Raw genomic sequence first — 27,564 nt, 5'->3', positions numbered from 1 at the left:
TGGGATTACTCTATATTCATTCTCATCTTTTTCTCTCTATCTTAGTGTGCATTTAAGATTTGGATACATTATCTATCTATAGACAAGAATAAGGGGACAAAGGTCATAAATCATGACACCAATTATGCCACAAATTATGCCAATAATTTATCTTCACCCATACTCTACCAATTATGCTAACAAATCATTTCCCATTTATTTTTATCTAACAACACATCTTTCATCAATTATGTGGATTTAATTAGGTGGAATGAATTGGCTTTACATTCAATCCATAGATCCTTTTATAGCCTAGCAGAAACATAATTATCATGAAAATAATAAGTATAGAAAAAATAGAAAAATTACAAATAATTAAGTGTGAAAACTTGATTAAATCATCAAAATTTTCAAGTGAAAGAATATAAAACCATTTTAAAAGTTAATTGTACTAGAGAGAAATAAAGAAGTGATTCACTTAAGGTTATATATATATATTTGTATTTAATTGGTTTATTTTATATTAATCCTATTTTGTTTTTTGTTTTCTCAAAGAATAGCATTCCTGGAAGAGAGGAGCTATCCTTTTGCCTTTTCTATTATAGCTGCTAATCAAGAAGAAAAAAAAAGAGCTAAAATAATTGTTTGTGTGTGTGAGAGAGATGTAAAACGAAGCTAAACTTTCAACGGTTTGTATGCTTTAGGTGGTGAGGTTGTGCGCGGTGGTGGGAGTGATAAGTGGATTTCTATGGAAAAAAATTAAATTAAATTAAATTAAAAACAATGGAGAAACTTTTATATATTTTTAAAATAGATTTTACATTATAACAGTGATTATTTTTCAAAATATTTTTTTAATTATAAATTTATTAAATTAATATTTTTTAATTATTTTTATATAAACACATTAAAATGATATAAAATTATAAAAAATTTAATTTGAAAAAAATAAAAAAAAAACTTTGTAAAGTGATTTTTGAAAATAAAAACTAACTTTTAGAGGATAATGTTTCTCTTTTTATTTTTTTTAAATATAAAATTTGCTTGGTTAGACATTTAAAAAAAAATACACTCGATGGGACATTTAAAAATAGGGGTCCCAATGCTCATGCTATTTAGTTAGAATTGTGGGACATGAGCCTATCTTTTTTACCTAGTTATGCTTTGATGTTGGATCACACCGGTCCGATGTTCTTCAAGCAGGGGCGGAGCCCGGGGAAACTGTTCCTATTTTTTTCTTGAACTATTTAAGATTTCAAGGTAACCAACTATTGTAATTTAAGCTTTGGTCTCTTTTAAAAACTTCTTTCTAATCTCATCCCTCTCTAGAAATCCCCTGACTTGGCCACGGTAACCGAGGATGTCTTAAATCTAATTACAAGGATAAAAAAAAATTAAATGGTTTATATTAAATTAGTTGAAAAGTTTTTATAAAATTGGATCCGGTGGATGATAGTGAGAAGTGTCCAATTTGCTTGGAGTGTCGTTCTTGGGTTCTAGAGTTTTTGCATTTTAGGGAGCAAAAATACTATTTAACCCTTCCCTCACATTTTTACTCCTACAAAGTCACTGTTGTAAAGTTTTTTTTCTTTCACGAATCTGATTTTTTTAATTAATTTTATTTTAATATTGTTAAATTGTTTTAATATACTCGTATTAAAAACAAGTTAAAAAAAATAAAAAATATTATTTTAGTATATTAAAAATCAATAGCCATCTCAGTACCGAGAATGCTCAAGATTTACAACTGTAAAACCTCCCCCTTCCAAATTCATCGGAGCGTTCCTCGCCGCTATTTACCTCCCACCCCCTTCGAAAACACCAAAAATCCTTCCTCCAGTACTTTCATCTCTCGCGTTCCCTCTCAAACCCATAGCTTCAGAAAGGACATTATAGTCATTTCACCCACCCATGAATCCCAAAATATCCTCACCGCTTTAAAACTCCTCTCTCTCTCTCTCTATCCCTGAACCCAACGAATGATTCGAACCAAACAGTCCGGATCCTTAAAACAAATCTACACCATCCATCTTTTAATCCAACGGTGATGGTAAGTCGGCGATTCGGTTTCCCCTTATGATTCTATCTCTCTCAGTCATAAACCCTAGCCAGCCCCCACGATAAGATAGACAGAAACACACACAAACACTCTCCCTCCCTCCCTCCCTCCCTCTTGCAAACGTCTCTTTTAGTTTATTTTTTTTTCAAAAAAGTTCAGTTTTTTAAAGAAAAACCATCTTTTCTCTCAACCCAGATCTTTCTTCTTTTTTTTAAGATTTTCTCAGTGCTTGTAAACAAGTTGTTGGATTTTGTTTTTTGTTATTTTATGTTTTAGGAATCTTAATCGACTAGGTTCTGTATCTTTAGCGGGTTTTTTTTTCAAAAAAAATTGTGTGGTTACGAGGTTGTTCTTTTAGACCACAGTGTGTGTCGATTACTTATGTGCGTGGGTTTGATTCAGAGTTAACCCAGTTTATTTTGATGGCTCAGTGAGTCGATTTCGTAGATCTGAACTCGTGGAGCGTCCATGACAGTTTTAGTTCCTTCCCCCGATTTATTTGGACTGTGAACCACGTGGCAGGGAGAACCGAGTCTTTTTAACAGCGGGGTAGCGAGTGAATTTGGTGATCCTTTGGTTAGTTGACTCGGTGAGTCGAGGAGCGAGAAGATCGAGTCTCGGGTGGGTCTGGACGGGGTCTGGACGGTGAGGATGCCGTCGGTGGGGTTGCGAAGGACGACGAGGGTGTTTAGCGTGGTTAAAGGTGTCGATGGAGCCCGGGTTCTGCGGTCTGGGCGGCGTTTATGGCCAGAATCCGGTGATGGAAAACTCAGGAGAAGCAGTGATGGGGACGAGTTGTATCAGACAATAATCAAGAACACCAACAACCATATCAAGAATCAAAATAGCAATAGTAATCTTAAGTACAAGGAGAATAATGGGTGGACCCATGATGTTAAACTGAAAAAAGATCGAGGTGTTGTCATTGCCATTGCAGCTCCAAATAAAATTAAGAGGGTAAAGAGTGAGAAGGAGAAATTTGGGATTGTTTATAGTAGGAAAAGGAAGAGACTTGATGGTGAGAAGAGCGAAAACCCCGAGGATAAAAAGTTTGGGATTCATTTTTCACGTAGGCAGCGAAGGAGGAAAGGCAGGGAGAGCCAGGAGAGTCTTGTGTGTACTCCTCAGCTTATAGCCTTAGTTGAGGGTTGTAGTAGTAGTAATGGTTGGTTGTCTTGTTTTTTGAGTTCAGTTTTGAGGCATACCATGAAAGTCAGTATGAGTCTTTCTGAGCTTGCTGATTTTCTCTTGTCGGATCCAATTAGCAGTGTTTTTGCCTCAAATGGACTACATTTTGTGCGGGTTAGTATTGTTTCTTCTTATATTATGGATGCCTTCTGTATTAGTTTTTTATTTGGTTTCTGAATTATGTTGTTTCCAGCTTCATATAAGTTTAGCCTCTTTTTTTTTAGAGTATCTCAAATTTTTGAAGTTGGGTTTTGATCAGTATTTAAGATTTAGATGATATGCGATTTATAGATACATACCCCTAACATTGCTCTCTCTCTCTCTCTCTCTCTGTTTATTTTTTTTTTAAATTTTCGCCCAGGACCTTCCTTCTGATAGAATTGGAATTTGCAAGTTTTTCGAGACTAGGCAGCTTCTGCCGATGTTTTCTGTGGATTTTTCTGCAATCCCTTCATGCTTTGCGGTCATGCATCTCAGTTTGTTTGTTAAGTTTAGATGTCTGTCTCTTATACCTGTAAATAACTCGGTGGATGGGGATGATGATGATGATGAAATCATGAGTGAAAGTAAAGGAGATCAATCATGCACGTCCACAAAGACCGATTTCACTGAGAAAATTACAGTTGTGCCCAAAACTGATAGTTATGGGTGTAGGGTGGTGTTACATCCATCTGTTAGAGCTTCCAAGTTGACTGGTCGAAACACCCAACACAGAAATGGATTAAATTCCCGTGGTATTCAGAAAAGGAGGAGCGCACTCAGGAGAAGGAGACCTAGAAATTCTTTCATAGCTGGCTTGCACAAAGCTAATGGTGCTCTAGTTTCTGATTTAATTAGTAGTAGGAAAATTGGCATCCCTTTCTCCTCTGTTGTGTCCAAGGAAAAGCTTAGAAGGTCAATTCAAAGTAGCCCTGCAGCAAGCATCAAAGAGATGAATTGTGCTGCAACTGGAGTAAAGAAGGGCATGAACCTATCTAGCTGCTCTGCAAATTTACTGATTACTGAAACAGACAGATGTTACAGGATAGAAGGGGCCACTGTCATGTTAGAATTTACTGATTCAAAGGAGTGGGTGCTTGTGGTTAAGAAAAATGGGTTAACTCGATACTCTCACCTGGCTCAGAAAATTATGAGGACTTGTGTTTCCAACCGTTTCACTCATGATATAATTTGGAATGGGGATGGCCACTGGAAACTAGAATTCCCAAACAGACAGGACTGGTTCATTTTCAAGGAATTGTACAAGGAATGCTCTGATCGCAATGTTCCTGCTTCTGTTTCAAAGGCCATACCTGTCCCCGGAGTAAGGGGAGTGTTAGACAATGATGATGGTGGCAGTGCTCCCTTTTCTAGACCATATGCATACATCTCTTCTAATAATGATGAGGTAGCTAGAGCTTTGTCAAGGAGCACGGCAAGTTATGACATGGATTCTGAAGATGAGGAATGGCTTAAGAAGTACAATAAAGAGTTTTTAGCAGAATCTGATCATCTTTCAGAGGATAACTTTGAGTTGATGATCGATGCCCTTGAGAGGTCATATTTCTGTGATCCAGATGACTTCACTGATGAGAGTGCAGCAGCAAAATATTGTAAGGATTTTGGTAGAAGGGAAATGGCTAAAGCTGTGTATGGTTACTGGATGAAAAAACGGAAGCAGAAACGATCACCACTGCTTCGGGTGTTTCAGGTAAATGTTTTGATGTCTCCCAGATTTCTGTTCTGTAGCAGCATAACAGTAGTCTACAACTTTTGTTGTTTGAATTGACCATTCTATTATTTTGTATCTCAATAATATATTTGAAGTATAATTTGCATCATGTAGATATTGAGGAGTTTTTAAGAAATTTCTTGTGCATTTTGTGCTTTCCTATTGTTTGCTTCTGGTTTCAATGGATGGGGTGACCATAAGAAAATTTTCCAAAATAATAACCAGAGCAGGGAAACATTGATGAGGAAAAAGCTGTGTGTGTTTTCCCTTGCCTGTGGCATCAATTGCCTTGCCAATAGGTTGACAAGATATCTATTTAGCAATAGTATTCATTATTTGGGTGACAGAAGAAAGAAAAAATGGTGAAATAAATTATTTCAAATTCAGATTGTGTTTCCACAAGCAAGTGACGAGCTTGCCATCTCAATGACCAAAAGTTGTCACGCATTTTCTGCCGTCTCTTGCTATTAGTAATCCATTAACTTTGATGGGGGAACATGAAGCTGAACCACCTGTTTGTATAAAGTTAAATTTCCCAGCGTGGTGAGTTGGAATTACCACTAATTTCTGGATGGTTGATTGTCATTTAGATTGATCTTTAAATTCCATGTCATTTTTTTTTATTTTACCCTGTTCTCTTGCCATTCTTTTCCCATTCATCACGTAGTGGTTTACATGTGTACTAATTGAGACTGATAATGATTATATTGGCTAATCTGATCAAATTGATGATTCTTGTTAACAGGGACATCAAGCAAAGAAAACCCCACTGATTCCGAAACCTGTACTGCGGAAGAGAAGGTCATTCAACCGCCCTCCCAGTCAGTTTGGAAGAGGCAAGCAACCAAGTCTATTGCAAGGTATTTGTCTGTTTTACTTCAGAATCTTTTTATGATGTTTACAACCTAGTCAACAGATCTTTTAACTCTGCTATATTACTCAGTCAAGATGTATCATGTGTTGTGAAGTTTCATACCCAAAGATTCCCGGGAGTTTGAAGAATGGCTATTTTAATGATGGATCTTACTGATTCTTGTCCTGTCCAGTATTGTAGTCTATTATCTGGTTCATTCTGTTTTTTAATAGTGTTTTATGATGATCACGTCTGCTCATTATCTACGCTTTCTTATCTTTTTCACTTCTCACTTCACTGTCATTTATCAGAGATTAGTTTTTATGTCCTTTAATTCTATTGCCATACAGCAATGGCAGCTGAAAAGGATGCTTTGCATAGTGCCTTGTGTAAAGTTGAAGAAGCCAAAAATTCAGTGAAAAGATCTGTAGAAGCCGCCATACTGAAGCGTCAAAAGGCACAGTTGCTCATGAAGAATGCAGATTTGGCAACCTTCAAAGCTGCAATGGCGCTTAAAATTGCTGAAGCTGCTCTTGCTGCCTGCTCAACAGATGTCGCTGTCACTCACTTTTGTGATTGATTGGTAATGGGTATCCCTGTTGCTACCACTACTTGAGTTGGACCAATAATTACTGCCGGAAGGATTACATCCCATGGGTGTTTTTGATGCCTTTGGAGGACAATGCTAGGTATTGTAATTTTGTATAGATTTGATTGAATGTACATTCTGTATTAGTAAAACCTCACACCAAATGTTTTCACAAGGCACTTCGGTTGATGATGTCCTTGGAAAAAAAATTTGGGAAAAAATGAAAATTTCACGGGAAAAGTTTTACCCTGCTGTCGAATCTCATTCTCTTGGCATGCTGGGAAAGAAACGTGCATGATTCATTAACCTGATCACTCCATAGAGATGTATGTTTTGCTTACATTTTGTCAGGTGAGTATCTCTTCTCAGCTTGATCAATATGATACTTCGTGGTTCTTTGCGGGTCTCTCTTCTCAGCTTGAGCAAGCTTTAACAGTAGCTTCCTGAATACTGTTAATTGTGTTGGTCTGCAATGATGGAGGGCTGTGGCAGCCTGTTTTATGTTAGAGTCTAATCAGTCTCTGGAAAGCTTATCTAGACGGTTGAAGTGTAAAGCTAAGCAATTCTATAATTTCTTTCCCTGATTGGTTGGTATGGAATTGTTAATGAGCTTAAACCCAAGAAAGATAGTGAACACAAATTATAGACTGATGGCTAAGGCTTGTATGGTGACCCCTGATGTTTTTTCACCTTCATCCTTCAGTGCTTGGTGCTGTTGCTGCTTATGCAAGGTTATTAGATTTGTATATGTTAAAGAATAGGGCTGTAACAGAAACTTCTACACGCTTGTATCTTGTGTGTCCCATTTGATGTGTTGGCTCAACGTTTCACGGGTCTCCTCGAAACATCATCCACCTGGCTTGGCTTAAGGGCATGTGCACGCCGTTTTTAATAACCGGTCACTAATTGACGGTGCTTCCTGAGCTGTCAATGTTCCAGCTAGGGAGGGAGACTCTTCCCGGTTGTTATAAGTGGGAATCCTGCCCCCTTAATGATACGTGATGTATTTTAGGAGGTCTATTGGATCTTGGGCTATCACTTGGTTATTGATGTTGGCTGGCGTTTATTGATAACTTGCTTAGTTCCTGTTCTACAAGGAGCTCGTGCCATGCTAATGCGCCCCCCATTTGCTGGAATCTGATATTGGCCGGAGCTTAAAGGACTGAGCATAGATCGAAGTTGGTTCAATTCTTGATCAGTTGTGAGATAAAATTAAGGTTCTTGAAGAAAAAATGAAGATCAGACGGAAGATTAAGCACTCTTTTGGAGGGACATCGTGGTCACAACGTGCTCTTTCTCATGGGCCTCTTAGCGAACAGTTCATGTTTATCCTGATGTGAGTGTTTGTCTGTAGCTTCTTAACGGGCCTTGTAAAGTTTCTGCCTTGGAAACCACCTGCCAGTGTTTTGTAATTTATTTTATTATTATTATTATTGGATAAGCATTACACGAGTGTGTGATGCATTGAGAGATTTAAATTTTAAATTTAATAACGTGAAATGTAAAGTGCTTATTTACCCTTAATCTAACAAAACCCTTCAAAGGCCAAAAGGTTTATTGGACGAGCTTGTTGTAGCCCTTTATGGAGGATTTGATTTTCTTTTAAAACGACAGGGATTAGGTTCAACATCTTTGATTAATCTAGGATCTAATACGTGCTTGACCATACAAAGTGTATTTGACATCATGTTCCATGCTGGTTGGACTAACAACCAGGACTCCTAATGGCTTTTGTTTTGTCTCTTTTCTCGTCAATTCTCCTAGACCAGCCAGGTCTTCGTTATATGACTATAAAGAACTTCTTACGATCTGATGTTTGGCCCATGTTGTTCTTATCCTTTGCCACAACGACATGGGATAAGTCTTCAGGCCTCAGGAGTACGACTGGTTAAGGTTACAGGGGTACCTGGATTACATTTTGAAAGCTACAAACCCTAAATAGTTAGAAGGACATGACGTTGCCAAGTATGGGGTAGGTTGTAACTGTGGGGTTTGTGACTTGTTTTTTTGTTTCCTGGAGGTTGGATTTTATATTATCAGCTGGCCTTTAGGTGATTGACTTTTGTGAAGATGTCTAGTTGATGAAGTCAAAGTTGTGGTAAGAAGGGGTAATTCTTTAGAATTTGAAAATTATCCATGCGATTTGAACTGGTTAAGTAGATTAGGATCCTAAATACATGAAGCAAGACAGAAAAGCATTCGATGACGTTGAATTTCTGGTCTGATTATGCTCCATAGAAAGAGTTTGTTAATTTTACCAAATATTTTTCTCAGAAAATCTATGCGTTGAAAGAATGGATTCTGTACGGCTAAACTATGTGATTGAATAAATCCTTCTCCACCTGTTGCGTTGCGGGTCGAGGATTCCTTCTATTTCTCATATTGCTCGTATCCTTCACTGTTTAGAGATTCTTCCTTTGTATTAATGCTAATGGCCGAGATTCAGACAAACAAAGTACATAAGAGTAATTTTAGTAATAAGCAATTGCAGAGTTTGAGGATATGCTTATCCTTTTGGAATTCTAGCAGTAACGTAGGAGGGCACCAAGTTCCTGGTAATGGGACTTGAAGACAAACAAAGGTATCCGTCATTGTCGTCAGAAGACCGAGAACCTGTAAAGTTTCCTCGGACACAACGACATAGAATAGAAAAATATGTAGTAATCCAATCCTTCTTTTTCTTGACAAAATTGTGGATACCTTTGTGCAAAAGCTTTCATTTTCTGACAACTCTCTAATAATACTCTTCTCTGTCGTTATCTTGCCTTTTCTTGTGACCTTCTTCACCTATATAAACTGTGCCCTCCAAAATCAACTCATCACCATTTCCAAATATAACCAAAACATTGTTGAAGTGGTTTGATTCAGGACTTACAAGTCTTGAGAATCTCACATGTTTAAGTCCTTGCAAGTTCATCTTGCACCATAACAAAGTTGGCATAATTCAAAGGTCTTGGTGTTTGTTATAGCTTGAGAATACAGGTTAGTAAACCATGGTTGAGGCTTTTGCTGGTAGACATGACCTTGCAAGGTCAATGAGGTCGCTGAGCACAAGGTCTCCGAGCATGAGGAGTTTATCATCAGCTAGTAAAAGAAATTGGGCCTCAGCGAGTATTCGCGAGGTGTGGGTGAATCAAGGAGATATGTTTCAAAAGAGTGGGAGAGAGGAAGATGAAGAGGAGCTTAAATGGGCTGCAATCGAGAGACTGCCTACATATGATCGGTTGAGAAAAGGCATGCTCAAGCAGGTTAGGGATAGTGGAAGTGTTCGCTATGAAGAGGTTGATGTTGCCAATCTAGATGTTCAAGGCAGGAGGCAGCTCATAGAGAGTATATTCAAGGTTGCTGAAGAAGACAATGAGATATTTCTTCGTAAGCTGAGGGAAAGGACTGATAGGTCAGACTCTTTCTTCCTCGATGCCTACTCTTGTTTATGATTTTTCCTAAATGTGCATAAACAACCTCTCTTTTATTGAAAACGTTGACTTGTTTAAACAGGGTGGGAATTGTCACTCCCAAGATTGAAGTCCGGTTCGAGCATTTGTCTGTCGAAGGAGATGCATATGTTGGAACCAAGGCACTTCCAACTCTAGTGAATGTTGCTGTGAACAAAATAGAGGTAGTTCCTTTTGTCATTTTAATCATTTCTGCAGACAACTTATTTCAATTTGACCACGTATAGCTTGCAGCAAAAAAAATTCTGAAGAGAGAAGATTGAATTCAATATGCTATATGTGCACTTACTACATCATATTTAATTATAAGCCACTATATCTTGTTCTGATAGATGATTTTCTTTTGAATCTTTCGTGGCGATCAGGGACTTCTGGGTTTTTTGAGGCTTTCCCCGTCTAAGAAAAGAGTAGTCAACATTCTCCATAATGTAAGCGGAATAGTGGAACCAATGAGGTACAACTAAGTGATTTTACAGTGTTCAATGTATTGCAGCTGTGTTGAAATAGCTTGAACTAGTTGATTCTTGAAAACGTTTGCCTGAAGGCCTTGAAGTTTGTAGATTATTCATTAGGTTTGTGTTAATTCTTGTTTCCTCAGGATGACCCTGCTTCTAGGACCTCCAGGGTCAGGCAAAACTACATTGCTACAGGCACTTTCAGGAAAGAGGGACAAGGAGCTCAGGGTGTGTTTCTGCTTCCATTTCTAGTCTCCTACACGTGTTAGCAATTCTGAATGAATTATCAGAGTAAGATTTTTTTATTTCTAAATCTCTGGCTTAATCATGTGTAACTTGGTCTTCAGGTATCTGGAAAAGTCACCTACTGTGGACATGAATTGCATGAGTTTGTTCCTCAGAGAACATGTGCTTATATAAGCCAGCATGATCTTCATCACGGTGAGATGACAGTCAGAGAGACACTGGATTTTTCAGGGCGCTGTTTGGGTGTTGGAGCAAGATATGAGTTGTTGGCAGAGTTGTTGAGAAGAGAAAAGGAGGCTGGGATAAAACCAGATCCTGAGATAGATGCATTCATGAAAGCGATAGCTATAGAAGGCCAGGAAGCTAGTCTAGTTACAGACTATGTTCTCAAGGTTTGTTGCCGTCCTTTGCAGTTACTGTCTACCATTTCTTATATAATTCAGCAGCCCGGAGGTTTACTGATTAAGTTTTACTGCAACAGATACTTGGAATGGATATCTGTGCTGATATCACGGTGGGTGATGACATGAGAAGAGGTATATCCGGCGGTCAAAAGAAGCGTGTTACTACCGGAGAGATGTTGGTTGGACCAGCAAAAGCTCTTTTCATGGATGAAATATCAACTGGTTTGGACAGTTCAACAACTTACCAAATTGTCAAATTTATGAGACAAATGGTTCACATCCTGGATGTCACCATGATAATTTCTCTTCTACAACCTGCACCTGAGACGTATGACCTTTTCGATGACATTATTTTACTCTCAGAAGGTCAGATTGTTTACCAAGGTCCACGTGAAGAAGTACTTGAATTCTTCGAAAGTGTTGGTTTCAAGTGCCCAGAAAGAAAAGGAGTTGCAGATTTCTTGCAAGAGGTAACATCAAAGAAAGATCAAGAGCAGTACTGGAGCAAAAGGCATGAACCTTATCGATATGTATCGACACTTGAGCTTGTGAACTGCTTCAAGTCTTTCCGCACAGGCCAAAGAGTCTCTGAACAACTTAGAATTCCGTATGATAAATCTACTGCTCACCCGGCTGCACTAGTGAAAGATAAGTATGGAATCTCCAATATGGAACTCTTTAAGGCATGCTTTTCGAGAGAGTGGTTATTGATGAAGCGCAGCTCTTTTATCTATATTTTTAAGACAACCCAGATCACTATCATGGCACTCATTGCCATGACAGTGTTCTTAAGAACTGAAATGACAGTTGGCACTGTGGAAGGTGGAGGAAAATATTACGGTGCGCTGTTCTTTAGTCTCATTAACGTAATGTTCAATGGGATGGCAGAGATGGCGATGACTATGACTCGGCTTCCTGTATTTTTCAAACAAAGGGATTTCAAATTCTATCCAGCATGGGCTTTTGCATTACCAATATATCTGCTGAGGATCCCTGTCTCCTTGTTGGAGTCTGGGATATGGATCTTGCTCACATATTACACCATTGGTTTTGCTCCTGCTGCTAGCAGGTATGTGGAAGGATTTCTGTTCTTCAATGATTTTGGCTGTGTAGTTTAGCTTTCTAATGTGATGAGTATGTTCATTAACGCATATTGTAAAATGTTCAGGTTTTTCAAACAATTTCTAGCATTCTTCAGTGTGCATCAGATGGCTCTCTCTCTCTTCCGTTTCATTGCTGCAGTTGGAAGAACAGAAGTTGTGTCAAGCACCCTTGGCACCTTTACACTGCTGGTAGTTTTTGTCCTCGGTGGATTCATCGTTTCCAAAGGTAAATATTTTACCTTTTGTTAATAACACTGAAACACCTCTTACTGCTGAAGGAAGGGAATCTTTGTACAATTCCTATTTCTACTAGTAGCCTGTGCTGTTGACTGGTGAGTAATTGTTAAAAATACTAAATTGTTCTGAGACTTTCGCAGATGATATTGGACCCTGGATGATCTGGGGCTACTATATTTCTCCCATGATGTATGGGCAGAACGCCATAGTCCTGAACGAATTTCTTGATGATAGATGGAGTGTTGTAAGAATTCTTAATAATGTTTTATAGTGAATCAAATCTTTTAATGTTCCATAATACCTTGTTTCTTGGTCATCTGAACTAAAGTGGCCTTTCCCTGCTGCAGCCATATCATGACGAAGCATTTTCTCAACCCACGGTTGGAAAGGTTCTTCTCAAAATGAGAGGCATGTTTATGGAAGAATATTGGTATTGGATTTCTGTTGGGGCACTTCTTGGATTTGCTATGCTTTTTAATGTCCTTTTCGCAGCGGCACTGACTTATTTGGATCGTAAGCCATCGACTCTGATATTGATCTTTCTTTCAGCTATGTAAGATTAATGTTGAATTTGATAAATTGTTGGAAATCAATGCAGCTTTGGGAGACTCCAAATCCATTATTCTGGATGAGGATGAGACTAAGAGGTCATCCTCCGCTGGAAAGCAAAATATTAAGGCCATAGAAATGACTCCAGCATCTGCTTCCCAATTCACTGAAGGTTCACATCTTTCCCTAGTTGTGGCTTTTAACAAAAAAGCTTAATTGCTATACTGTTCTCCAACAGCTTTCTGCAAAGAAATCAGCTGTCATTCTTTATTCCATATGGTCATGTTAAAGAAAAGACTGCTAATCAATCACGGTTGACACATCAGTTTACTATTAATGCCTAACTTCAATATGGTCATGTTAAAGAAAAGATTTCTAATCAATCACGGTGTGCAAAAACTGCTATCTTAATCGTTTTTGTGCTTATCATTTGCTGCTGCAGAGAAAGCACTTAAGCAACGCGGAATGGTGTTGCCCTTTCAGCCGTTGTCACTTGCATTTAATCATGTTAATTACTATGTCGATATGCCTGCAGTAAGTATTTTTGTATTCCTTTTTTCTACTATAAATCACAAAAGAAAATATAAAGATTATTGAATGAACATAAAAAAATATCCATTTAACTTTTATTGAGAGATTCATAAGGCCAGTAGACTGAACTTTTATTGATAATAATGAAAACTGTGATTTTTTGTCAGGAAATGAAAATGCAAGGAATCGAAGAGGATCGCCTACAGCTGTTACGAGATGTTAGTGGTGCTTTCAGACCTGGTGTTCTAACAGCGTTGGTTGGGGTGAGTGGTGCTGGAAAAACCACTTTGATGGATGTTCTAGCAGGTCGGAAAACTGGAGGGTACATTGAAGGAGGTATCAGCATTTCTGGTTATCCAAAGAAGCAAGAAACTTTTGCTCGGGTTAGCGGTTACTGTGAGCAGAATGATATCCATTCTCCTTACGTTACTGTATACGAATCACTCCTGTACTCTGCTTGGTTGCGTCTCGCCAAGGAAATTAATGAGGATACAAGAAAGGCATGCTTTTCTTCATGAAAATCACATTTTTTTTCATATTATTGACTATTTGATTTAGATCTGATGCAAATGGCTATTTCTGCATCCTCAATACATATTGATCACCAGGTTTTTATCTTTTGTGCTACAGATGTTTGTTGAGGAAGTCATGGATTTGGTTGAGCTGAACACACTAAGGAATTCTATGGTAGGACTTCCAGGGATAGATGGTTTGTCGACTGAGCAGAGAAAGCGACTCACTATAGCAGTAGAATTAGTTGCTAATCCATCCATCATTTTCATGGATGAACCAACATCAGGCCTTGATGCTAGAGCTGCTGCAATTGTTATGCGTACAGTGAGAAATACCGTGGATACAGGCCGAACTGTAGTCTGCACAATTCACCAACCAAGCATAGATATTTTTGAAGCTTTTGATGAGGTATTTCAATCTCTCGTGTTTTTTGGTCATCCAATGTCTGAATCCTGTTGTTTTGTTGAAGCCATCATGCTTCTTCTTAAATTTTTGTCCCTTTCTCGTCTGCAGCTACTTCTGATGAAGAGAGGAGGACAAGTCATCTATGCAGGATCCCTCGGTCATGAGTCTCACAAGCTCATAGAATACTTTGAAGTGAGTATTGCTTCTCAAATGTTAAATCTCTTACAAGTTCTCTAATAATTTCTCAACTTAATATCTACATCATCTTTCAGGCTGTACCAGGGGTTCCTAAGATCAAAGATGGTTATAATCCTGCTACATGGATGCTGGAGATCAGTTCAACTGCAGTCGAGGCTCAACTCAAAGTAGACTTTGCAGAAATTTATGCCAATTCTGAACTCTACCAGTAAGGATCTCAGACTCCAGACTACCTACTCTTGCTTTCCTGCTATCCGTGCCTCTTTGTTTTTTGTTTTCTCCCCCCTAATCCTACCATGTAACTAGTTTCGACTTTGGTCATTGCATATAATTTATCTCCTTTTTGAAACAGGTCAAATCAGGAATTAATTGAAGAACTAAGCAAGCCAGAACCAGGATCTAAGGACCTTTACTTCCCGACACAATACTCGCAGGACTTCGTTACACAATGCAAGGCATGCTTCTTGAAACAGAAATGGTCTTATTGGAAGAACCCACGATATAATGCCATGCGATTGTTCATGACAGTGGCTATTGGTCTTATATTTGGACTTATTTTCTGGAACCAAGGGCAAAAGATGTAAGCGTGCAATATCTGATTCACTTTTATTATCAATCCTCGTTGATGACAAGTAACAAAAAAAAATTAAAACCTTAAAGGGAAAAGAAAAGTTAAAGCTTACTGCAAAAACACCATAAAGTTGTAGTCAGCTAGTCATGTTGAAGTATTTTGCACAGTTTCGGAAGGATTATTGACCAGTTTTTCTTGTTGCAAAATTACCACCCACTGTTGGAGCCATATTTTCAATGGATAGGTACTAGGAAAGTGATTTCTGTGAATGTTAATTTGTGAATTCATCTTAAGCACTTGCAAACTCTTGTCAACAGAAACAAGCAACAAGATCTATTCAATTTGCTTGGAGCAATGTATTCTGCAGTCATTTTCCTGGGAGCCACCAACACTTCCTCAGTGATGTCAATAGTGTCGATAGAAAGAACGGTCTTCTACCGTGAAAGAGCTGCTGGAATGTACTCTGAACTGCCTTATGCATTTGCTCAGGTAAAATAAGCTAAAACTTAGATGTAAATCATCCAAACACTAGAAAACATACTTGAATGACTAACTGATCCTATCGTGTTCCTTGCAGGTTGCCATTGAGGGAATTTATGTTGCAATCCAAACTATGGTCTATAGTATATTGCTCTATGTGATGATTGGATTCTCCTGGGAATTTACAAACTTCTTGTGGTTCTATTTCTTCATATTCACTGCCTTCATGTACTTCACACTTTACGGGATGATGCTTGTTTCTCTCACTCCTGGCCATCAAATTGCTGCAATTGTTATGTCGTTCTTCATGAGTTTCTGGAACCTGTTCTCTGGCTTCCTTGTCCCGAGAACGGTATGTATTCCCGACGGAGTCCTTATGTAGTTCTATTTCCAATCATCTAGGATACTGTATGCTTTCCGTCTTTGATTTTTCAGGGAAAAAAACTGAAACCTGACAACTCTTTTTTTGCAGCAAATTCCTCTCTGGTGGAGGTGGTACTACTGGGCTTCTCCAGTCTCTTGGACAATCTATGGCCTCATTACCTCCCAGGTAGGCAACCTCAAAAAAATGATCGAGATACCTGAAGTTGGTCCTGTCGCAGTAAAGGACTTCCTCAAGGCACGCTTAGGATTTGAATATGACTTCCTAGGAGCCGTTGCAGCAGCCCATATTGGTTTTGTTGTACTCTTCTTGTTTTGCTTTGCCTACGGAATTAAGTACTTGAATTTCCAAAGAAGATAGGCAAGAGTCTTGATAGAATTTTCCAGACTGTGTTCTTGTCTGAAATCTGGACAAATTTATCAGTGGTTTGCTTGCCTCCCTCCCTTAAATTTTCTATTTCTTCATGGCTTGTGTATCCATTATTTATGTAAGTTCCAATTTATTGTTCTATATAAGATTTCACTGAATGCAGGGTATTTTTTTCTTCAGCAATTTCCTTCTACCATCTTCTGTTTCCGACCTCTTGTTTTCTTTCTAAGAATCGCAAGACATTCAAAACCAAAGATAAAGAAAACACCACCTTGATAGTATGTGGAAGAAAAAAATACATCAACAATCAGGCAACAAGTGTAATCCAAGACTTCGAATCCAGACGGTCCTGAACTCTGAAAAGAAGTTCATGTCACCCTATCACGTTCATCCCTGATGAATGTGCGCCACCGAATGGCTCAAGTCCTTGAGGACGGGGTTAGGTGGGGAGCTCAAGGCACCCCAAGTCATGGGTTCAACTCCTCTTGGATAGTCGCTCCTCTTTCAGCCGGTATGATCCAACATGGCTACTCCGTAGTGGTGGATTGGTTACATAGTAATACTATTTTATTTTTTTTGTATTTTAAAAATATTTAAAAAAATAAATTTTTTTATTTTTTATTTGCTTCAAATTAATGTTTTCTTATGTGTATTTTTAAATCATTTTAATATGTTAATATCAAAAATAATTTTTTAAAAATAAAAAAATTATTATTTTAATATATTTTTAAATAAAAAACAATTACACTCTCAAACACCCAATCTCATGAATTCACCACTTGCTCAGATATCACCAGAACGAAAAGGGAAAGAAATGTTAATCAAACCATTCAAGCTCAGTCCAATTTCGTTTGAAATGTTGCAAAGTGAAACAGACCAAACGACAGCACCGGAACAAGGTGGACTTCATTTACAGTACACAGGAAAAACAGCGTGAATAAGATGAGCCGAAGGAAAAATTAATAGACAACGAGACAGGGAACTTCAAGTTGCCCTCAAGAAATTAGCCTTTGGCAATTGAACAGGCCCTCATCTTTTTCTTTTTTCACTTTTTAACTTTCTGGGAAAAGGAATGGTTCCAAGTTCTGACTTCCAATCAAACACAGTATCATACTCCAGAAGTCATCACAGTTTTCGAAAGAACAGAAACAAAAATCATAGGTCACAGTACATTATAGCAAATGGTGTAGAACTTGGGAATCCGAGTATGCAAGTAGGTAATATCTGACTAGGAAAAGAGTTGGATTACAAAGACATTCCGAATCTTGATCTGTACTCATAGATTAAAGTAGTATTGTTCTACCAATAGACTACACATACAGGAGGATAACTTCTGCACAGAAATTTCTGTCTTCATAACAAAGATAATTCCAAATCTTGATACGTATACATAGCTTAAGGTAGGATTGCACTACCTTAAGTTATGTATTAATAGACTACCAATAGACTGGAACTAAAGATGGAGAAACTTTTTTTGCGTGAAATTCCTCCTGAAGGAAATTGCTCCACCATGTTTAAGTTAATATTTGTCATTAGTTATTCAGCAACTTTTCTTTAGTAATTCAGCAACTTGTCATCAGTTTTAACAGGGGCATTTGCCAGCTCTTGAATTTCCTTCTTGCTCTTTATTTTAATCCATTTCTTAGTATTAAAATCAAGCCTGTCCAAGTCCTCAGCAATTCCCAGGTACCCATATAGCAGCTGCTCCTCCAACTTGCCGCCTCCTTGAGTTTCTTCTTTCCAACCACTGATGTTGTTACCATTGTTGGATGTTTTATGCTCAAATTCTTCTCTCCCATGTTTCTTCTCAGCAAAATATTTGTGAAGCTTCTCTGCATTTCCAAGTCCAGTAATAGTTCCCAAAAACTTTACCAACATAATGCTTTGGTCGGCAGGTTTTCCTAGGCATACCTTGATTTTACCTCCAACAATACCTTTACCTATCAAAGGGACGTAGTGAATTGGTAAAAGTGAGACAAACTGTTAGTCGGGCAAAATACTGAATATACATACAACTGCTTTCACATGGTGCAGAAAAATTTGCAAACACGAAATGTATGCTGTTCTTCCTTGTATGTTCAAAGACTAATGAATTCAAGCTAATGTTTCTCTTCATTAGCATTAGAAAGAGTAATTGTTCTCTACATGCATTCCCGACTCAAGTTTCATTTTAGTAAAACAGTATCCAGTAACTGATCAAATAAAATGCAACTTGCCTCTCAGAAAAGCCTCCACCCCTTCAATAGGTACGACCTTCTGATGTTCTGGATTGTTGTTCGACATAGAAATGTTGTGGATAACAACAAGTGGAGGCCAGAGCATCAAATCCTCTTTCTGAGCAACAGCTTCTTCAGCAGGCAAGATCTCAGGAGCACATGTTATTGCATCACAAGGCACGGAACTATTCCAGCCCATCAAAACACATATTGCTTTGTGAAGACCCAAGTGTTGGGCTCTCAGCCCAATCTTGTGAGACATAAAGGCATGCTGTACCAGGTTCTGGGCAGCCATGAACTCCTTTGATGAGCTGTTAAAAGCATAGGCATGTAAACATAAGAAAGTGAAGTGCAAGATGGAGTGCAACAATGCCAAAAGGAATTTGATGGACAAGCATAACATCCATAAATGAGTACAATAAAGAAATCAGCAGGAATGAATTTAGCATGTCATTAGCCAATTTATATCAGTGACATAGATTAAACATCTTTTCTATGGAAAGTAAATGCAGTCCTTAACAATACCTATTCCTGCTGAAAATGCAAGGTGAACAAGCAAATATCACATAGGCATTCTTCAAGAAATACAATGCTAGTGTGGTGACAACACCAAACCCAAGACACGGTCCCCACACATGCATGGTCAAAAGATGAAGGAGGATTGTCCAACCCCTATGTTTTGGATTTTATCTGGGTTTATTATTGGGCTTAATTCATGTTATTTTGTTGGGTATTTTGTTTAGTGGGTTATTAGCCCAATTATTGGTTGTGATTAGGGTTTTACTATTTATATGTAATTTTTCACATTATGTACAGTTCTGATGAATTAAAAAAAAGTTGACTTTTGTTCTCTTCCCCTAATTTTTTCTTCTCTTCTTCAGCTCCTACTTCTTCTTCCCATCTTCTTCTTTCTTATTTCTTACTTTTCCTTCTATAGCTCCTCAAATCTTAATTGTCTGGCATCATAGCCTCACAAATAAACAGAATTAAGCATGTCCTCGAACAGCCAAAAAAACTAGGAAGCAGTTAACCCCTTTTTCTCTGACCCATTTGACCTGCTGCTAACTACCTCAATCTTCCCTTTCTGATCCATGCATAAACAGCCCCTTCTTCTATAGCCACCCATCATATACATCCAGTGTGATTATTCTACTGCTTCCAGCAGCACAAAGCCATCCAATCACACATTATAAGCATTTGCTAACAGTTATTATATTGCCAAAGATTTTGCCATTTAAATGTTACGTCAAACAACAGTATAAGACAATTTTTATGTGAAACAAGAACTTGTAATTCTTGATCACTCTAAGACTATCAACGTGCACACAACAATCATTTACATAAATTTCACCAAAGGAGTTACTCTGACCAATTACCTCTCACATTTACACAAGAAACAAATTTCACCAAAGGGGTCACTCTGACCAATCACCTCTCACACATTTACACAAGGAACAGAATGCATAAACGCAATCTATAAATTATTGAAAGCATATTTAATGCCAAAAAAAAGCCTCATGCAAGATTCAGGTAGTGCCCTTTATCCATAGCTAGGAGTTTGCCAAATGCTCATGCTCCATTGCATGAAATTAAACCACATCATCCACCTCCAAAGATTACCCCAGCAAGTAACAGTAACATATATAAATGATCTCTACCATCACATACCAATATGATAAAATCTCAGAAATTACTGGAAAAAAAAGTCTTTTGGGTTTAGCCAAAACTCATCTGATTTCTGCAGTAAGACAGACTACGAAACTCCTGAATCAAAATATGGAAAAGTTCTCCACTTTAAAAATGCATATCACAGAAAAAGTAAACAGACCTTTTGCCACAAACGATGCAGAACAAACTACCAGCTTTTCCTTGCTCCTTGTATCTTCTCCGAACTGCAGAGTTCAAATTTAATCTTTTAGAGTACAGCAAGAAGGCTTCGTCCACCAATTGCTTGAATTCCTCTGAGCCCTCAGGTGGTTCAGCCTCCCCAAGATTCACCCATTCTTCTGGCTGGTCATCATCAATTACACTTGCATCATCGCCAAAATCATCATTTCTTTTCCAAATCCTATGCTGTCTATGAACACCACTTTTTCTATCAGCCTGGTGCGAGTTATACCAGCTTAAAGGACCAGAGCTTGGATGACCGTTCATATATTTAGCACCAGGTTTATAATGTCTAATGGAATGCCTTCGTGCAGGTGACAAAGAAGCTTGAGAAGACAACCAGTCTTCAGATGCAGAATCTCCAAGAATATCTTGCCTGTCATATGTCCTTTTAGCATTTCTATATGCACTCTGATAAAACCTCTGAGTACTGGATACATGTAAATCACCTGCATTTTCATTTACCCATCCCTCGCCTGTTTCATAAACATCTTCAAATTCTTGAGGTGCATTCCATTTGTTTGACACGGTATTTCTTGTATCATGCCTATTTATATCTTCCTCCACAACGTACTTTCTGTCATGCCTATTTATTTCTTCCTCCATTACATACTTCTGCTTGAATGCTTTATCTGATGGCTTGTATATCGCAAGCTCTTCCCTCGTCCTTTGCCTCTTGGTAGCAAGCCTTTCCAGGTCATATAATGGCATAGGAGGATTGTCCAATATTTCCCTTTGAAACTGTGGACCTGCATCTCGTCCAAACCCATAATTTGACCTTGAATGCGGGATTTGGTGATTCTGTGTGAAACCCAAACGAGATTTCTTATTATCTTGTAACTCCCCCTGTCCAAACTCAACTCGGGTATATGCAGAGCCCAAATATTCTGCATTGTATTCTGATGCATGTTGTATTCTGCCTGCATCGAGGTTCTCCATAGGTGCTTGCTTTTGTATTGTAGGATGATCAAATACAGTGCTCCTTCTCATGTTTATATAGGAACCCTCAGCGTGCTCAGTCCTGTCTCTAACAGGGTGCATACTCAGCCTTGAAAATTCTCTATGCTCATAATCTATTCGAGCATGCTCATAGTCCAATGGAGAAGGTGGGGACATTATTCTGTGTATGTCATCAGATTGATATGCATGATCATCATTCACAGTTCCTTGTGACCTGGAGTAAAGGTAATGATCATGTGAGACCCTTCTAGGATTATAAGCAACCTCAGGATAACTCGTAATAACTCTCTTACCAGCCTCTCGGTCTCTTATGTCCATAACTGGCCTTTCCCTATATGCGTTAAAATCCATAGATTCTGTGAGTTTCATGCTGCTCCTTGGATATTCATCTGATTCAGCAAAAGGCATGCCTTCTCTATATGAACTTGGAAACTCACTCCTTGAGAATCCAGAAGATGAACCAGCAAAATTTTCAAAACGAGAAGTACTTTCCAAATCCTTAGAATGAGGAGCTGGCATCCTGGTGTATAGAACATTTCTAGAATGAAACATGGGTCTTTCCTCTTCTTCATAAAAATCCCTGACTGGAATCTTATCTGATGGTATAGGCTCTCGAAATCGAAGTTCCTCATCCTCAAAGTGGCCAATATCCATACCCCGGGACATTGACTGGATATGCGCCCCAGCATCTCCATAAGATGAGCTGGGAACCAAATCTGGAGGCACCCGATATGGCCCTCTTACCAAACCATCTTCCACGGGCACTGATTTCTGCCCCAACATGCCATGCCCATCAATACCCACAGCCCTGCTTTCACGATAATCTTTTTCTTTATCCACTCTAGAAAGTGCAGCATGATGATCATATCCTCGCTTCAATCTATTACTTTTACCATCATAATCTATATCCTCAACTTGCCTGTACTTCCTATGCACAACCCCGTCGTCGGAAGGAGGCTTTCTATGCTCTTGCGCATATTGTGGGGAACCAGGCCGGACTTTTTCAGTCCTACCTGCACCCAAATGCCAACCATAGTCCCTTTTTTCAGTTGAACTGCTCCTTCCCTCCCCTTGAACTACCCTTCTAGAAACCTCAACCTTACTACGAGGACTTAAACTCCTTCGCTGCTGCACGCGTGGAGACCGATCAACTGCATTATGGCGAGGAGCAGGATGAGACTCATGTCCTATATCAGTTCTATGTGGATTACGTATCTTTGAAGATGGCGACTGTGTCACGTAATCTTCTTTCCTCCTAGATTGCATCTTTCTTAATTACTTATATATTAAAACACACTAAATACTGCAAATCTGCAATCAATATCTCATTAAGTCTTAAGCTTTGGAACATATAGAACCTTTCACAACACGATAAATCACCAAGATTCAATCTTTAAGCAACTTAAGAAAGCCAAAACCCTGAAATATCCAGAACCCAGTAAGCAGATTGACACTACGAACACTCCAAATCTACTCAAAACACCAATCAAGAAAAACCCACATACGAATTTGATTGCTATGACAGATCAAAAGAAAAAAGACCAAACCTTTCTTTGTTGTTGAAAATAAAGAAACCCGTCATTGATTTGTTAACTTTTTTTTTATCAAATTCTCTCGCTTCTCTAGATTTTTCATGTCCTGTATAATGAAGAAGTTTGCTTGTTTGTTTTGCTATTTTTCTTTCGAGGTTTAGGTGAAGAGAAGATGGAAAGACGTGAGTGTTGAATTTTTTTCACTGGTTTGAAGTGGTTTGTTGCTGAATAATACCACTCCTCAACCTTTACCTTGTGTCCTGTGGGATTGGTGCCCAATTAAAGTAATTAATGACTTGATTATTAAATATTTATATTTATCAATTACCAAAAACAATATTATATTTATCAATTATCACAAATGGATATTGGGCCAATTGGGTTCGGTGGAATTGGATGGTGCAAGGGCTTCTGAATATCTTCTTGTTCAACTAGTTTGAATTTTAGTTGGTGTAAAATTACATATTAATATTTAAGTTCTTCAATCTTGGAATTAATTTTTGTTCCGTGAATATTTGAAAAAAAAATTCTATTCAAAAAATGCCTGGATTTATATAAAAAAAAATTCATGGTATGAAAATTCTAGATTTAAAACAATTTTGTTATTATAACAATATTGTATAATGGGCTTTTTGAGATTTATTGTGATTAAAGTAAATATATTTTATTATTCAAAATAAAACTATTGAAGATCAATTCAATGATTTACGTGATGATATATTTATTTGAAGAAAAAAAATTATAAAACAATAGTGCAGTTTTGAAAAAAAAAAAGGGAATATTTAATATACTTATGGATTTTTTTTAAGAATAATGTAGTTATGCTTATTATATGCATGGTTTATGTAATTTATCTTTTAATATTTTATTTTTACGAGCTCTTATTTAATATTTGGACCCAACATAACACGCAATCTTGGATTTCAATGACAACTTTGATTTTATTTATTTTTATCTAACAAAATAATAAGAAGCCATATGTAAACCATAAAATCTTAGGAATGAATTTTAATAAAAGAATATTTTTATTGGTATATTCATAAATGAATTTCATATTTGAATTAATTTAGATGGTAACGTTATTTATAAAACTTGCAAGTTATCGGATTGTTTAGCTTTTTATTTTTATTATTATTATTATTAAGATTTTCTTGGTATATATTATAAGAATATTTATATTGATATTTATCAATAAAAATAAAGATAAAAATTTTAATCAGTAAATATAACTGTAAAATATAAATAAAAAAAATTCTGTTTGTGTTTTTGTTTTTGTTTTTGTTTGTATTAATTATTAATTTTCTAACAGGGAGACAAATGCGAGTGGTTGAGGAATATTACAAAGGTGTGACTGACAAATGCGAGTGGTTGAGGAATATTACACAGGTGTGAGTGGTTAAAGCAGCAATTATGTTCCCATGGCTTTTGGTTATCATGGACAGCCAGCCAGCTGAAAGGAACATGTGATGACGATGATGATGGTGTAATCTAAGGAATAGGAGGCAGAGGGGGGCCAAGGAGGAAAAAGGAAAAGAAAGATCAGTCCTTCACATCCAAGGAATCGTTCTTGTGGCTCATCTCCCTTTTTTTATTTTTTTTCAACTAATTTGAAATACTGTTAATTATATAGGTGTTTTAAAATTTGAAAAATTCTAAAAATGAATAACTAATGTGTAAATAGGTTGCTCATTGGGATTTTGCTTGTAATTAACTACGTGCTTGATGCAGGAGAGAGTACTAAAAAGAGGACCGTATAGATCTTTGGTTACATTGTTGTTCGACAACAAAGTACGTTTTTTAAGGTGAGTTTGCCTTTAACCTAGCAGCATGGCAGTTTCAGTTGGAATAAAGCGAGTAATTCTATTTTTTTTTTTAAGATTAACGTGGATGATTGGGTCAGCTTGTGCGTACCGTGATTAATCTCATGGACCATGAAGTTAACGATCATGTAAGTCTCTAGTGATCATCATATGAGCAATCAAGTACTTGAACCTGAGACCACAGAGGGAGCAAACCTCTTAGTCCCAAATCTTTACCACTTGGTCACCACCTAAATGGTTAAGTAATTCCCATTCTTTGGATGTCTTACAGTTTCAGTTGGAATAAAGCGAGTAATTCCCATTCTTTGGATGTCTTGCAGTTTCAGTTGGAATAAAGCGAGTAATTCTATTTTTTTTTTTAAGATTAACGTGGATGATTGGGTCAGCTTGTGCGTACCGTGATTAATCTCATGGACCAAAAAAGAGGACCGTATAGATCTTTGGTTACATTGTTGTTCGACAACAAAGTACGTTTTTTAAGGTGAGTTTGCCTTTAACCTAGCAGCATCGCAGTTTCAGTTGGAATAAAGCGAGTAATTCCCATTCTTTGGATGTCTTGTCCTTGCTTTTCTTGAAACCTTTTCAACTGGAAGCAGGTAGTCTTGGGGAGCATTTTGGGACATATTCTCTTGCTTTCTCAGCTAAACAAGAGATCGCATGAGGAGAGGATACAAATAAAGAAACCCGTCATTGATTTGTTAACTTTTTTTTTATCAAATTCTCTCGCTTCTCTAGATTTTTCATGTCCTGTATAATGAAGAAGTTTGCTTGTTTGTTTTGCTATTTTTCTTTCGAGGTTTAGGTGAAGAGAAGATGGAAAGACGTGAGTGTTGAATTTTTTTCACTGGTTTGAAGTGGTTTGTTGCTGAATAATACCACTCCTCAACCTTTACCTTGTGTCCTGTGGGATTGGTGCCCAATTAAAGTAATTAATGACTTGATTATTAAATATTTATATTTATCAATTACCAAAAACAATATTATATTTATCAATTATCACAAATGGATATTGGGCCAATTGGGTTCGGTGGAATTGGATGGTGCAAGGGCTTCTGAATATCTTCTTGTTCAACTAGTTTGAATTTTAGTTGGTGTAAAATTACATATTAATATTTAAGTTCTTCAATCTTGGAATTAATTTTTGTTCCGTGAATATTTGAAAAAAAAATTCTATTCAAAAAATGCCTGGATTTATATAAAAAAAAATTCATGGTATGAAAATTCTAGATTTAAAACAATTTTGTTATTATAACAATATTGTATAATGGGCTTTTTGAGATTTATTGTGATTAAAGTAAATATATTTTATTATTCAAAATAAAACTATTGAAGATCAATTCAATGATTTACGTGATGATATATTTATTTGAAGAAAAAAAATTATAAAACAATAGTGCAGTTTTGAAAAAAAAAAAGGGAATATTTAATATACTTATGGATTTTTTTTAAGAATAATGTAGTTATGCTTATTATATGCATGGTTTATGTAATTTATCTTTTAATATTTTATTTTTACGAGCTCTTATTTAATATTTGGACCCAACATAACACGCAATCTTGGATTTCAATGACAACTTTGATTTTATTTATTTTTATCTAACAAAATAATAAGAAGCCATATGTAAACCATAAAATCTTAGGAATGAATTTTAATAAAAGAATATTTTTATTGGTATATTCATAAATGAATTTCATATTTGAATTAATTTAGATGGTAACGTTATTTATAAAACTTGCAAGTTATCGGATTGTTTAGCTTTTTATTTTTATTATTATTATTATTAAGATTTTCTTGGTATATATTATAAGAATATTTATATTGATATTTATCAATAAAAATAAAGATAAAAATTTTAATCAGTAAATATAACTGTAAAATATAAATAAAAAAAATTCTGTTTGTGTTTTTGTTTTTGTTTTTGTTTGTATTAATTATTAATTTTCTAACAGGGAGACAAATGCGAGTGGTTGAGGAATATTACACAGGTGTGAGTGGTTAAAGCAGCAATTATGTTCCCATGGCTTTTGGTTATCATGGACAGCCAGCCAGCTGAAAGGAACATGTGATGACGATGATGATGGTGTAATCTAAGGAATAGGAGGCAGAGGGGGGCCAAGGAGGAAAAAGGAAAAGAAAGATCAGTCCTTCACATCCAAGGAATCGTTCTTGTGGCTCATCTCCCTTTTTTTATTTTTTTTCAACTAATTTGAAATACTGTTAATTATATAGGTGTTTTAAAATTTGAAAAATTCTAAAAATGAATAACTAATGTGTAAATAGGTTGCTCATTGGGATTTTGCTTGTAATTAACTACGTGCTTGATGCAGGAGAGAGTACTAAAAAGAGGACCGTATAGATCTTTGGTTACATTGTTGTTCGACAACAAAGTACGTTTTTTAAGGTGAGTTTGCCTTTAACCTAGCAGCATGGCAGTTTCAGTTGGAATAAAGCGAGTAATTCTATTTTTTTTTTTAAGATTAACGTGGATGATTGGGTCAGCTTGTGCGTACCGTGATTAATCTCATGGACCATGAAGTTAACGATCATGTAAGTCTCTAGTGATCATCATATGAGCAATCAAGTGAGGATACAAAAGAAATTGAAACGGCCTCTAGGTCAGAAAACTTAAGAAGAATATTGACATGGCAAATAGAGAGTTGAAACGGCCTCTAGGTCAGAGCTGCCAAAAGAAGGTGTAAGAGATGCTCCTATTCCTTTTTTGTGCAGGTTTTCTTCTTCCTAAATAAGATAATTCTGATTGTCTACAGGAGAAAGAATACAAGGAAGCCCTGGAATCTTTCAATGAAAAGGACGAAGAAAAAGCTCAAAACAGCTCACGGCGCTACAACCTGCTATTCTTCATCTTCTTCT

The 27,564-nt window shown here is 37.0% G+C and overlaps 3 protein-coding genes and 1 long non-coding RNA gene across 6 annotated transcripts; 2 read left to right on the top strand and 2 right to left on the bottom strand.

Moving 5' to 3' along the window:
* The first annotated feature begins 1,810 nt into the window (after positions 1–1,810).
* LOC105131514 (uncharacterized) lies at positions 1,811–6,717 on the top strand. Of its 2 annotated transcripts, XM_011034524.1 has the most exons (5): positions 1,811–2,029; positions 2,470–3,340; positions 3,588–4,916; positions 5,683–5,797; positions 6,141–6,717. In XM_011034524.1, the coding sequence occupies exons 2-5, from the start codon at positions 2,690–2,692 to the stop codon at positions 6,368–6,370; spliced, it is 2,325 nt and encodes a 774-aa protein (XP_011032826.1). In that variant the 5' UTR covers positions 1,811–2,029; positions 2,470–2,689; the 3' UTR covers positions 6,371–6,717. The 2 variants fall into 2 exon arrangements, with proteins under 2 accessions (XP_011032826.1, XP_011032825.1); XM_011034523.1 differs by having other exon boundaries at positions 1,811–3,340.
* Positions 6,718–8,185: 1,468 nt separating this feature from the next.
* On the top strand, positions 8,186–16,414 carry LOC105131511 (pleiotropic drug resistance protein 2). The gene is made up of 19 exons (XM_011034519.1): positions 8,186–9,776; positions 9,878–9,998; positions 10,200–10,288; positions 10,433–10,517; positions 10,637–10,927; positions 11,017–12,008; positions 12,108–12,268; positions 12,420–12,523; positions 12,627–12,792; positions 12,878–13,000; positions 13,271–13,362; positions 13,527–13,859; positions 13,990–14,280; positions 14,386–14,469; positions 14,550–14,683; positions 14,828–15,055; positions 15,364–15,535; positions 15,624–15,878; positions 15,999–16,414. Exons 1-19 carry the CDS (start codon positions 9,373–9,375, stop codon positions 16,266–16,268), a joined length of 4,395 nt encoding a protein of 1,464 aa, XP_011032821.1. The 5' UTR covers positions 8,186–9,372; the 3' UTR covers positions 16,269–16,414.
* Positions 15,585–25,253, bottom strand: LOC105131513 (uncharacterized). The gene is made up of 3 exons (XR_843451.1): positions 25,191–25,253; positions 24,540–24,691; positions 15,585–15,595 (listed from the first exon to the last, which is right to left on the bottom strand). It is a non-coding gene; the product is annotated as an uncharacterized LOC105131513 (long non-coding RNA).
* On the bottom strand, positions 17,482–25,612 carry LOC105131512 (uncharacterized). Of its 2 annotated transcripts, XM_011034522.1 has the most exons (4): positions 25,396–25,612; positions 20,322–22,933; positions 18,494–18,804; positions 17,482–18,217 (listed from the first exon to the last, which is right to left on the bottom strand). In XM_011034522.1, exons 2-4 carry the CDS (start codon positions 22,604–22,606, stop codon positions 17,832–17,834), a joined length of 2,982 nt encoding a protein of 993 aa, XP_011032824.1. In that variant the 5' UTR covers positions 22,607–22,933; positions 25,396–25,612; the 3' UTR covers positions 17,482–17,831. The 2 variants fall into 2 exon arrangements, with proteins under 2 accessions (XP_011032824.1, XP_011032822.1); XM_011034520.1 differs by lacking the exon at positions 25,396–25,612 and having other exon boundaries at positions 20,322–23,151.
* Between the last annotated feature and the right edge of the window lie 1,952 nt (positions 25,613–27,564).

Source organism: Populus euphratica, unplaced genomic scaffold (assembly GCF_000495115.2).
Source record: "Populus euphratica unplaced genomic scaffold, PopEup_1.0 scaffold24.1, whole genome shotgun sequence".
In the NCBI taxonomy this organism is placed as follows: domain Eukaryota; kingdom Viridiplantae; phylum Streptophyta; class Magnoliopsida; order Malpighiales; family Salicaceae; genus Populus; species Populus euphratica.
The sequence above is the reverse complement of the archived record's forward strand: the minus strand, read 5'-3'. Positions and strand labels throughout refer to the sequence as shown.

What these genes read in the sequence shown, in the direction of transcription:
- LOC105131514 (XM_011034524.1), top strand. Translation starts at nt 2,690, where the DNA reads ATGCCGTCGGTGGGGTTGCGAAGGACGACGAGGGTGTTTAGCGTGGTT. An exon ending in ATGGACTACATTTTGTGCGG is followed by an intron (nt 3,341 to 3,587) that starts GTTAGTATTGTT and finishes ATTTTCGCCCAG; the next exon opens with GACCTTCCTTCTGATAGAAT. An exon ending in GCAACCAAGTCTATTGCAAG is followed by an intron (nt 5,798 to 6,140) that starts GTATTTGTCTGT and finishes ATTGCCATACAG; the next exon opens with CAATGGCAGCTGAAAAGGAT.
- LOC105131511 (XM_011034519.1), top strand. Translation starts at nt 9,373, where the DNA reads ATGGTTGAGGCTTTTGCTGGTAGACATGACCTTGCAAGGTCAATGAGG. An exon ending in TTTTTGAAGCTTTTGATGAG is followed by an intron (nt 14,281 to 14,385) that starts GTATTTCAATCT and finishes TCTCGTCTGCAG; the next exon opens with CTACTTCTGATGAAGAGAGG. An exon ending in AGCTCATAGAATACTTTGAA is followed by an intron (nt 14,470 to 14,549) that starts GTGAGTATTGCT and finishes ATCATCTTTCAG; the next exon opens with GCTGTACCAGGGGTTCCTAA.
- LOC105131512 (XM_011034522.1), bottom strand. Translation starts at nt 22,606, where the DNA reads ATGCAATCTAGGAGGAAAGAAGATTACGTGACACAGTCGCCATCTTCA. An exon ending in TGCATCGTTTGTGGCAAAAG is followed by an intron (nt 18,805 to 20,321) that starts GTCTGTTTACTT and finishes TGCTTTTAACAG; the next exon opens with CTCATCAAAGGAGTTCATGG. An exon ending in GGTGGAGGCTTTTCTGAGAG is followed by an intron (nt 18,218 to 18,493) that starts GCAAGTTGCATT and finishes TCCCTTTGATAG; the next exon opens with GTAAAGGTATTGTTGGAGGT.